Below are 13083 nucleotides of genomic sequence, written 5' to 3'. Positions count from 1 at the left end.
GGTATTTAACCCCTCCCTAGACCACCAGGGTTGTCGGGCACTAGGCCTGTCGGATAAATTCAGGCAGTAGGCCTGTGGGTATATAGGTGGGCACAAGGCCCGGGCTACATAAGGGGGCATTAGGCCCAATTGAAAGTATCTGCCCCACAAATAGGTTTGAGTGACCTGGGCATTAGGCCCAGGTTACTAAAGGGCAAATAGGTGGGCAACTACTGGGGGCAATGCATAGGGGGTCAAATACTGGGGGCAATGCATAGGGGGAGGTTTAATACTGGGAGCACTGCTTAGGGGGGGATTAATACTGGGGGCACTGCATAGGTGGGGATTAATACTGGGGGCACTGCATAGAGTTAGATTAATACTGGGGGCACTGCATAGGGGGGGATTAATACTGGGGGCACCGCATAGGGGGACTACTACTGGGGGCAATGCATAGGGGAACTAAAGGGCATTAATGTGCGGCATCATTTGTAAAGGGTATTACTGCATGGCATAATGTGCCATGCCTGTGCAGCATAATGTGTAAAGGCCGGGCATTTATCCTTTGATAAATACGCCTATTATTACCGAAAGCATTATTCATAGGCTAACCATACGATCACTTTAAAACGGGACACTCATGAATTTATTACAAAGGCTCTGTGACTGGCTGACTTCATGCCTGGATTTCACCTGGTTTTAATGAGCCACAGAACCTGTGTAATCCATGAGTGTCCCAGTTTAAAGGGATGATATGGTAAACCTACTTATTCACTATGGGTTTTGTGAACAGACAAGTCATATTACCTGAAAGATCATGAAGGCATTAAAACATGCATTTAAGGGGCATGTGGGGATATCTGATGCTGTTGGGGGTATCAGATGGGCATTTTAGGGGCACGTGGGGATGTGTAGTGGCATGTGGGGAGGTCTGAGAGGCATATGGGGAGCTCTAAAGCATAAATTATGATGGGACCCAGAAATGGTCAGGTAGGAACCCATTTTTTTAAAGTGGCGGGTCCCTGGGTCCCCACATATTTTGTCATTCACCGCGATCAGTGACTGTACCGTACTCTACGGACGGTATCTCCCAAATGAGAGCTTAGCTGTGGGATTTCACTATGGAAACCTCGCCGCTGAGCGCTCATTGACTGAAAGAGGCGAACCATCCGCCTCTCGGCCAATGAACGGTTCCCACCATTGTCTTCAGTGAGAACTGCAAAGGTAACTTAAGGTTACTTTCGCGGTTCTCACCATTTAAATCAATTTGGTGATTGTTGCTGCATAAGTTATTGACTGCAGGACTGTTTGCAATAGGCTCACTGACATTGGCCCTTCTTTTAGGATATAAGTAGAGCTGATGCTCTTTAGATAGTGTAGCTCTTTTAAGACAAGTAGTAAAAGTAGTTGTATTACTTTTCCCTTGTAAATTAATATATTTCTCTCCCTCAAGGTTAACCCTTAAACTGCTGCATTGGACAGATAATAATATTCTTTGACACTGCATATGGGTCATTCCATGACAAATCATCAAAGCTTCCAACCCGACTATGAAACTTTCATATGTAAAATTTTAGCCCTCAGTAATACATGGTTTTCATGCTACAGGATTGCAAACATGAAAAAAAAATAAAAATGTATGCTTGCAAGGTTTACTAAATCGAACCATAACTGTGTTTCTAATTGTGGTAGAACTTTCATGTTGGTTTTGTTTTGAAGCTAAGGGACCAGAGTTTTCATAAAACAATAGTATAATAGTAGTTTATATTTAAATATTGACTTTTACATTTCAAGGTCAAATGATGTAACTTTGACCTTGAATATCTAAAAAGTGTATGTTTAATTTTTTTGTACATAAAGTATGTTATACACTTAAATACAATCTCTCTTTGGTATAAGTTTCATTTTGGGAAGCCTTTGTGAACAGGAGTAAAAAAAAAAATATTAAGTACGGCAGTTAAACCCTTCTTGCACTGACCATGTAACTGTCAAGTTCAGACTTGTCTTGTAGTGTGTGTCTCTGTGTTCTAGGGATGGCCATCGTGGGGTTTGATCGATGGTCCCCATCAATGGTGCCATCGGTGATCACCGATGGTACAATAACAATCTATGGTGAACCATCAATGTTTTGCACCACTCCGTATGGCTGCAACTTCTGCATTGAGAACTAGTGATACAAGACATGCTTGCCTTTGGGAGGGGGCTGCCACTTCGGCATAGTGGGGGTGGGGGGCATGGCTAGGAATACTACCCAGCATTAGAAGTGCTGCGGGGGGCCTGACCACTCGATCGTATCATTTTGGCCCCGCTGCCGCTACTAAATGCCGAGAGTAACAGCATTGTGAAGCTGGGGGCGAGGCCACGATGATGCGATTCAGTGTGAATTGCCTGCGTTGGCGCCCCCAACCCCCATTCCCCCCCCCTTTATGCGGGGGTTTGTGTGGGTGCTTGTGCGGGTGCTGCAATGGGGCCCGGGCGGGGGGAGGTTGTAGGCAGCTGGCCGTGAGACTTGCCTGATTCTCCCAGTTGTTTCGGAAGAGTAGGCAAGTTCCCAAACTCTGTCCTCAGGGCACTCTAACAGTCCAGGTTTTAAGGATATCCATGGTTGACCACAGTCAGTTTGCTTTAACCACCTGTGCTTAAACATAGATATCTCTAAAACCTGAACTGTTGGGGTGCTTTGAGGACCGCGTTTGGGAACCTCTGGATTATGTAATACAGTGTATCAGTGAGTAGTAGTAGTTTGATCAAAAGCGTGACAAATTGATAAGAAGTATATTAGGACTCAGTGCTGGAATCCATTTGATATTAAAGGACACAGCAGCAGTAGAAAACAAATATCAGGCACAGAGTCCTTAGCTGGAATATATAATATATTCTTTTTTTCTATAACTTTTGCACTGCCCCCCCTCCTCCCTAGACCAGCCAGCCTTTTCTGGCTTTTTATATGGCTCTAGCTTTTTCAATGTATTTAATGTGAATTCAGCTATTTCAATGTATTTTATCCGGATTTATCAGTGTATTTTATGCGGCTCTGGCTCTATCTATCTCTTTTGCTTTTATATCTGTTATATTGTATGGGCGCTGGGCAAGATAACGCTTTGGTAGTAGTGCCCGGTGGACAGTATTCTCTCTCCCTCCGCCCACCTTTGACACCCGCCGCCTATTTTGTCAGTACCGGGCCCCACAATTTCTGATGACAGCTATGAAAGACACACTTTGGGATTGTGTTCCTCCGTTTTTAAGGGGAGACTCATCCACCTATCATAGGAACTTAGTTTATATAATAGTTTTATATAGATAACTGATAATAATAATAGTGTTTGGGGATCTAAAATCTGTGAATCATTAAACTGCTACCAGAGGCTGGTATCACAGTCTGGTTCCAGAGCAGTGGGCAAAAATGTGCCCCAAAAGTGCACAGGATACTGGGACTAAATCCAGCATGACTCAAATTTCTTGAGTCTTTGGGGTATATTTACTAAAGTACGGGTTTTTAGAAGTGGAGATATTGTACATAGCAACCAATCAGATTCTAGCTATTATCTTCTAGAAGGTGCTAGATAAATAAGTAGGATCTGTTTGGTTGCTATGGGCAACAACTCCACTTCTAAAAACCTGCACTTTAGTAAATATACAGTGCCTTGCAAAAGTATTCACACCCCTTTGCGTTTTCATGTTTTGTTGCCTCACAACCTGGAATTAAAATGGATTGTTTGATGGTGTGCATCATTTCATTCACAGAACATGCCTACAACTGTGAATTTGTGTTTTTATTTATATTGTGAATCAAACAACATTTAGGACAACATAACAGAAAACTTCAGCGTGCATACCTATTCACCCCTAAAGTCACTACTTTGTCGAGCCACCTTTTGCGGCAATTACAGCTGCAAGTCGCTTTGGATAAATCTCTATGAGCTTGCCACATCTTGCCCCTGGGATTTTTGCCCATTCCTGAAGACAAAACTGCTCCAGCACCTTCATGTTGGATGGGTTCCGCTTGTGAACAGCAATCTTCAAGTCTGATCACAGATTCTCAATTGGATTGAGATCTGGGCTTTGACTAGGCCATGCCAACACATTTAAATGTTTCCCCTTATACCACTCGAGTGTTGCTTTAGCAGTATGCTTTGGGTCATTGTCCTGCTGGAAGGTGAACCTCCGTCCCAGTCTCAAATCACAGGCAGACTGAAACAGGTTTTGCTCAAGAATAACCCTGTATTTAGCACCATCCATCTTTCCCTCAACTCGAATCAGTTTCCCAGTCCCTGCTGCTGAAAAACATCCCCACAGCATGATGCTGCCACCACCATGTTTCACTGTGGGGATGGTGTTCTTGGGGTGATGGGATGTGTTGGGTTTGCGTCAGACATAGCGTTTTCCTTGGTGGCCGAAAAGCTCAATTTTAGTCTCATCTGACCAGGGAACCTTCCTCCATACATTTGGGGAGTCGCCCACATGCCTTTTGGCAAACTCAAATCGTGTCTTCTTATTTTTATCACTAAGTAATGGCTTTTTTCTGGCCACCCTTCCATAAAGCCCAGCTCTATGGAGTGTACGGCTTATTGTGGTCACATGCACAGATACACCAGTCTCTGCTGTGGAACTCTGCAGCTCCTTCAGGGGGATACCTTTGGTCTCTGTGCTGCCTCTCTGATTAATGCCCTCCTTGCCTGGTCTGTATGTTTTGTTGGGCGGCCCTCTCTTGGCAGGTTTGTTGTGGTACCATGTTCTTTCCATTTGATGATGATGGATTTGATGGTGCTCCGGGGGATCATCAAAGATTTGGATATTTTTTTATAACCCAACCCAGAATTGTACTTCTCAACAACTTTGTCCCTGACTTGTTTGGAGAGCTCCTTGGTCTTCATGGTGTGATGCCTCCTGCTTAGTGGTGTTGCAGCCTCTGGGGCCTTTCAGAAAAGGTGTGTTTATACTGACAGATCATGTGACACTTAGATTTCACACAGGTGGACTTCATTTCACTAAGTATATGACTTCTGAAGGTAATTGGTTGCACCAGAACTTTTTTGAAGGGCTTCATAGCAAAGGGGTGATTACATACTCGCATGCCAATTTTCAGAATTTTATTTATAAAGATTCTTTTTTCTATATATTTTTCTCATGTCACTTCACCAAATTAGACTATTTTGTGCCGATGGCCATCCCTAGAACACAGAGAGAGACACTACAAGACTGAACTTGCTAGTTGCATTGTTAGTGCAAGAAGGGTTCAACTGCCATATTTAATTTTTTTTTCTTTACTCCTGTTCCCAAAGGCCTCCCAAAATGAAACTTATACCAAAGAGAGATTGTATTTAATTGTATAACATACGTTATGTACAAAAAAATTAAACCTGTCATGTCATCTACCATCCTACCAAAATTCACGAAAATCTTAGACAGTCGGGTTGAAATTTTACTCTTTTGTGATGATTTGGCATGGAATGACCCATATGATGAAAACCTGTCTAAGGCATGAGGTACTGTAGTTCTTAATGTTATTAGTGGTGACCGACACAGATATATGGACGGATCAGAGATCCGTGCTACATGCATCTGTGTCTCAATGACACAGATGCACTTATGGATCAGTGAGGTCCATCTGTGCTTCTGTGTTTAAAAAAAAATAAAAATTAAAACCTGTGTAAAAAGTAAAAAAAAAAAAAAGACAGCACAACCACATCCGTGCTTTGGATACCCAATACCGGTTGTGCTAAATACAGGGGACAAACAATGTAGTCCCCTGTATTAAGCACAGCCAGCAATGGGCTAATCAGGACCAGCCCTGGTCGCCAAAATACGGGGGACAAAAGATGTAGGGATCCCCTGTATTTAGCGTAACCAGCAGTGGGCTCTGATCCAGTCCTGGTTATGGAAATACAGGGGACAGAAAGCGAAGGGGCCCCCTGTATTTGGCATAACCGTTCACAAACTTTTTCTTGCTGGGTTAATGCCACTGCCAGGGGAACCCTTTCACCAGATCCCCCGGCCAAAGCATTACCCCTGAACGCTAGTCAGCCCAGGCGGGGATCTCTAGGCAGTTGGGGACCCCCACCCAACAAAGGGGTCCCTTCTCCAGGGCACCCCAGGCTTGGGCTTTTGTCCCCTGTATTTCCAGGATGCCTTTTTTTTTTTTTTTCAATGGTTTTCATATTTTCAACACAGAAGCACAGACTGCTCTCACTGATCTGTCCGTGCATCTGTCTTTTTTTTTTTTTTTTAAACACAGATGCATGTATCATGGATCTACCTGATCCGTGCATGCATCAGTCAGCTATCACAAATGATCTAATGAATATACAAATCATTAGATTGTGCATGATAGATCTAGTGTACATTGTGCAGCTTTTGCTGCACATTGGCCCTCATTCAGAGCCGTACGCTCTGAGCAGAGCGCACGCTCTGAATGAGGGCCGCCCTCCATAATTATGGAGCGTCCTCCTGGACGCTCGTATAGCTGTGGGTCACCACCCACAGCCTATACGAGCGTGCAGTTTGATGGCCGCGATGGTCTTGACCATCGCCACTGCGAGCCGGAGCCTGCGGTTGAGGTTTTCAACCGCAAGGCCCGGAATGATTTTGGCTCTATCAGAGCCAAAATCACTTCCACTGACATCACTAGTGATGTCAGTGGGCCGGCTTCTGACGGTAGGCGTTCCCTTGGGAACGCCTCCGTCAGGGAGGCACGCCTACCAAAGGGGGCGTGCTGTCAATCAACATCGACAGCACGCCCCCCTTTGATCAGACACAACGAGCGAAGGAAAGTCCTTCGCTCGTCGCGTCTGGCGCATGCGCACGACGGAGCTCCCGCCATCGTGCGCATGCGCAGTGCACAACATCGACCCACTTGCGAGCGGACAGCCGCTTGTGAGTGGGTCTGAATCAGGCCCATAGTTCACTGGAGTTGCCATGGAGAGTTCAAGGGAGATCGCTAACGAGATTAGATCGTTAGCCAAATCGTACCATGTATACCCACCTTAAGACTCAACAGACCTGCGAGTAGTTATCAAGTCCAGCTCTGCTCCCTCCCATCAAATATGAGGGCCGGAATCAGGATGCGACTTCCCATCCAAAAGGAAGGCACAGAAACAAATTAACAGAACATTCAAATTGGCTTTTGATGTGGCACTGCAAGTCCCAGACACTCCTATTTTTTTTTCTGTGTCTCTCACAGCTGCTCATTCCTTCAGCTGCTTATCACTGAGCAATGGCGTTCCATCAGCTCTACTCTCTCAACTGTCACTCCTCCGGCCAAACTTTTCCTTTTTATATCAACATCATTTGAAAATTACACTACCGGATGGGACAACATATCGTCTAGTGTGTACCCGGCATAAGTCAGGTTACACTTGCAGTCATGCTCTACCAATTGCCTCTGAGTGGTCACCGAACCAGCTCTGCTGGTCTAGGGGCCCTGCCGCGCCATTTCACACTTCGAAGAGGCATGGGGTTCTGTAAGTGCAGCCGCAGACTACCCTACTAGCGCTGGGCTGTGACCCCTTTCATTATTGCACCTTGTTGCAGGGTCTGTGATTGGGTATTTCAGCCGCTTCCCCCTAGCTGCCGCTGCTCTGATGTTTTTTTTTTTTCTAGCTGGGAGAAGGCTATGGCAGGTAAATAGGCACCATTATAGTCCCTGCTCCCAGCGGTGCATTGTGCTTAGCCTTGCCCCTCTTTCCTCCTTGGCGGGCTTCTGGGTACGAGGTCAGCGCCATTTTAACTGCAATTATGACAAGATCTGTGACGCTTTAATGATTAGTGTTCTTTTCTGACAGCAGTTTTATACTGTCTGTTTAGTACTGAGCAGGCAAGCTTTTTTTCCTCAGGGTCCATAGGGATCCACAGGGATATCATGGGGTAAAGTGGTTGGAGAGACCCAGGCACCAAACAGCTAAAGCTTTCAGCTCCCAGGAGGCCTTCAGTTGTTAGTATGTTGCGGCAGGATTCAGATGCACCTTTGTAACAGGGGACTGCTCAGGCAGTCCTAAGCTTTTAGTTTTTATTTATTTAATTTTTTTCTGATATTGGCACAAACTCCAGTTGTTTTACAACACCATCTTCAGCTGACCATAGCCTGCCTACAGAAGCACAGCTGGATTATCAATTGGAATAAATCCTCTCTTTGTCCAACACAGCAGATGGTACATCTGGTAGCACTTCTGGACTCTCAGGCACACAAAGGGTCTTTCTACCAGAGGGCAAGATTGAGAGTACGCAAGCGAAGGGTATCCGTTCAATCAGCGATGCAGGTCCTGGGATCAATGGTATCCACCTTCAACATGGTGGGATATGCTCCTTTATATTCCAGACCTCTCCAAAAATTGATTCTCTCCAGGTGGAACGGACAGTATCATCTAATAAAGTCCCAGAGGATCCTTTTCACTCCAGAGGTTTGGCTCTCCCTCCTGGGGAAGAAAAGATCTGGACAAAGGGCACCCATTCTGGATTCCAAGTTGGGTGCTTCTCACCACGGACGCCAGTCTTCTCGGATGGGGGGCAGTGACGGGTCATCACACCTTTCAGGGAAGATGGACAAATCAGGAAAGTCATCTGCCAATAAATATTCTGGAACTGCGAGCAGTATACAAAGCACTGATTATGGCACAGGACCTGCTCCAGGGCAGGCCGGTCCAGATCCAGTCCGACAACGAGACTACAGTAGCCTATCTCAATCATCAGGGAGGCACACAAAGTCATGCAGCGATAAAAGAAGTGACCGGTTCTGATTTGGGCAGAGCGTCATCTTCCTGCCATCTCGGCAGTATTCTTACCGGGAGTCCTCAATTGAGAAGCAGACTTACTAAGTCATCAGGACATACATGCCGGAGAGTGATCTCTCCACCCGTGAGTGTTTCAGCTCATGGTGAACAAATGAGGTCTACCAGACATAGATCTCATGACATCACATCACAACTACAAGGTCCCCAGGTACGGGTCCAAGTCCAAAGACTATCCGCAGCATTCGTGGACACACTGACAGTAACTTTAAGCTGATGTATCCATTTTCTCCAATTTCCCTCCTCCCAAGAGTCCTCAGGAAATTCAAGCAGGAAGGCGGAACAATAATACTAGTGGCTCTGGCTTGGCCCAGACGTCATTGGTTCACAGACATACAGAATCTATCCATAGACAGTCCATATCCTCTTCCTCTATAGCAGGATCTGTTAACTCAAGGTCCCTGCCGGCATCCGGATTTACCACGTCTGGCTTTGACATCATGACTGTTAAATCTTCCATCTTAAGAGTCAAAGGTTTCTCCAGCTCTGTGATTCAAACAATGCTTAAAACATGAAAGCCTGCCTCTGCCCGCATCTATCACAGGGTTTGGCATTCTTTTGGTCAATGGTGTTCCCGCAGAAAGTATGACCCTAAGGTGTTTAGAGTTTCCCAGGTATTTGCTTTTCTCCAGGCTAATTAGACATTGGTCTCCGCCTGGCCACTATTGAGAGTTTCTGCATTGCCAGTCTGGTTCCAGAGAAAGATTTCTTCATTACCAGCTGTTAGAAAAAATTTGCGGGCAGTTCTGCGAGTTCAGACTCCTTTTGTCCCATCGGTAGCACCGTGGGATCAGTCTTTGGTTCTTAAGGGGCTATGATTTTGGCAGTGCTCTTGTCGCTCCCCATTTAGATTTTTCACCAGGATAGAGCTGTTGTTCATACAAGGGAGGGTTACCTTCCTAAAGTAGTGTCCCGTTTTCTTGTAAATGAATAAATTGTAGTTGCGATGTACTGTGTTCTGACTCCTTTCTATTTTAGCCAGCATGTACTTTTTCCGCAATTTGTGCTACAGTAGCTTTGATGTGCCAGTAGCTCTGACCCTGTCACTGATTCACCGGATGTCTTTCCTTGAACCACTTTATGTAGGCACTAACCACTGAATATAGGAAAAACTTTGGCGCTAAAAATAGCATAAACTAATATTAATTGGCATATATAGAAATGACTGAATTGATTATTTATATCAACATAGCTGGAGCAACTTTATAATGTGGGGAACACACTTGTGACTTTACTAGGCTATTGGACATAAAGATTTGTGCACATCGGCCTCTTGTCTGCACTGACAGCACTTCAACCCAGGTGGTCTCCGCTGATACGGACAGTTGCGTTTGGATTAATGCACAATATTGCAGTCTAAGGAGACCTCACTAAAAAGCAGTTGTAAGCCAGCCGGGCCCCGGCTTCGATGGGGCCAGCATCGGCAGTAGATTGTCAGCTCAAGACTAGGTTTTATCTTGAGATTTTATTCACAAAATAAGCAAAATTCCTTGTACATTTATGCGTTAACAACTATACCTGTAGCCGTTCTGTGAATGGACTCGTATACTGGTTTACGCTGATATCATTTGACTTACAAATAACCGGCTGTACATCAGTAAAGGTCATAGAAAAAATATAAAAGTGTTACTAAGATGTGATGCAGTTTATATTTCTTATTGAATTGTGTATTTTTATCTATTGAGATAGTTAATCTTTAGTGTTCACATATTATAAGAATAAATATTAATTTAAAATGTTTCCCGACTGATATAATTTCTTCCATTTTACAATTTTAATTAGCGCAGCTTATTTTTACTAACCACTGAATACACAGGTCCCTCTGATCTAGTTGTTTAGCCATCAAATTTTGTCCCTTGTCTTACCCTTGCCCATTGTTCCTGCTTCCAACACATCAATGTCAAGAATTGTGTTCACTTGCTGCCTAATATATCCCACCCTTTCACAGGTGTCATTGTAACCAGATAATCAGTGTTATTCACTTCATCTGTCAGTGGTTTTAATGGTATGGCTGATCACATTTATTGCATTCAAAATCTGCTTATCCATCTGAGTTTTGATGTGGAAGAGTATAGAACAGCCATCAGGAGATGGGTGAGCTGAGCAGTGACCTGCCCACCTTTGTTTAAGTGAAGATAGTGACGCGTGTGACTAGATCAGTGTCATAATTCATGGAGGGGAAGCCTCAGACTTGTTGAAGGGGCAAAGTAATGATGTGGACGAGTGCTATCACACGGGTGCAGGAAATTGTGGTGTCAAACGCATGTGAAAGGAACTTCACACATACAACTTTGTTATATTAGTTTTTGCAGTTAAGAAACTGGTGATCCACTTTGGAGTAATTGATTTCTTGGCAAATCGTTTTGGCTGTTGGTGGGAAGTAATAGAAGAGTTTCTTAAAGAACGTCAGGAGGCATTGGCACCCAGACCCATCCGAGGCCTGGGAATGTTCATCCTTAAAGTCGACAGTAAGGTAGGTCACATTTGTTTTACTGTTACATTTAAAGCAGTTCTACAGCATTTAAAGGTATTTTAGGCAAACATATAATATGCGTATTGTTACATTTAATATTTAGAAGTGCAGTTTGTTAATATTAGTTTTTGTATTAAAATGGCACACGATTTTTTATGACATGTAAAACTTTTACAATCTGAATTGTACTTGTCAGCATAAAATAACATTTGAAAAAAAATATGTAATGCTTTATATTTGCTCCATTTAAACTTTTTTATTTTTGGGTGACAGGGCATTGTGTATAGCTTATAGTGTGGTTTTGCCAAATGCCATGGTTAACAATCATTCAATTAATAATTTTATACATGGAATTCATAAAAACAGTTCAATGTACTATGTTATGATAAGCCATCGCTTTTTAGTAAAATAAAAGACTCCATTCTGTCATGTAAGGGTTAAAATTCCATACCTTTTTGAGAAAATAAAGGCATTCCTTGGAAATCTGATGGATTTTAAGTGGCATCAGGAATCTGTGCTAAACCAGGCTGGTTTACATTGATCCCTGTTGCCGCTTTAAATCCAGTGTTCCCGCTAGGCTGTTTTAGCGGGTTGCAGAACCCTGCCCGATTTTAAAGTTGCAAAATGCACCCTGCCCTTTTAGCGATGCCCCGCTAAAGCAGCCGGCCCTGTGCTGTCTCCACCCGCAGGTTGCAGTGTCCCATGGGTGGGAAAAGTTTTGGTTCCCGATCGCCACCAGGTGAATAGATAATGTTAAACTATTCACAGTGAGGGTAGAGCTTGGGGGAAGCCCATCACCTAAGTAAGTGCTGGGCACATCCCCAAGAGTGATGAATTGGGGATATGTCACTAGGTCTTGCCCCCTTTTTGTTTGCAAATGCGTCTTTGGCGTGCACAGGGAAGCCCTGCCCTTCCCCCGGTCTGGTGTGAACACTAAAATCCATCTTTGAAAAACCGACATTTAGAAAATCTACCCCCAAATGTTGTACCCTATCTAAGTCAAATCAAAATATTCATATATTATTCATAAAATATTCAATAAGTGAAGGCTGATGCCCCCAATCCACTGTAATTAAATAAATATGCCCCTGATCCATCATAATTAAATAATTAGGCCCCATAACTAATACTTTCACACTATACTGTGTGTGACCCTAGCCAACGATGTGATGTAACGATACATCTCATGTGGCGTACACACTGCACGATCCGGCGTACGACGGCAATGTGTATCGTTACATTCTTCAGCACCAGGTCGTTCATTGCATCGTTCCATCTGCTGTGCGATGAGCGAACGTCGCGCAGGAGCAAACAGGCGTACACACTGCACGATCCGTACGATATATTGCTCTGACCTGCATCAGAACGATATATCGTATAGATTGTACCCAGCTTTAGACTTGAACATATCGGAGCTGTTGATGGTGAATGTGCTAGAATTAACACTCAATGCTAACCACAAGATATGCAAAATTGTGGATGTAGAAATCTCCAAACCTGTATTAGGAAAACTAGCATCATACAAAACAATGACCAACATATACTTGCCTGATGTATACACACACCTATATTAATTTATTATACATTTCAGATGTCTTACCTATACCAGGGTGCCACTGTACAATACTCCAAGCTTTGTCACCATGCAAACATACAGTAAATCTTTTATGTGAATCTGTTTCACACCTTCCGTACTATGAGATACTGGGCCTGATTCTTACCCGGTCGCAAGCGATGTGCGCTCGCAACCGGGTCGATGGTGGGCCAGTGCGCATGCGCGTGCGGATAGCACCGGGTCTCGTACCAAAGGGGGCGTGCTGTCGATGTTGAGTGACAGCACGTCCCCTT

At 44.1% G+C, this 13083-nt stretch overlaps 1 protein-coding gene across 7 annotated transcripts in view; it reads left to right on the top strand.

Moving 5' to 3' along the window:
* TMEM245 (transmembrane protein 245) overlaps positions 1-13083 on the top strand; it is a 267111-nt gene that overhangs the window by 66815 nt on the left and 187213 nt on the right. For all 7 annotated transcript variants that reach the window (XM_088445733.1, XM_088445734.1, XM_088445738.1 and 4 more), the window contains exon 6: positions 11066-11235. In XM_088445733.1, the coding sequence (XP_088301859.1) occupies positions 11066-11235 (170 nt within the window). The remainder of the gene's footprint in view (positions 1-11065; positions 11236-13083) is intronic.

This window comes from Taudactylus pleione, unplaced genomic scaffold (genome assembly GCF_031769625.1).
Source record: "Taudactylus pleione unplaced genomic scaffold, aTauple2 ptg000386l, whole genome shotgun sequence".
NCBI lineage: Eukaryota > Metazoa > Chordata > Amphibia > Anura > Myobatrachidae > Taudactylus > Taudactylus pleione.
Note: the sequence above shows the minus strand (reverse complement) of the source record. Positions and strands in the feature narration are given on the sequence as shown.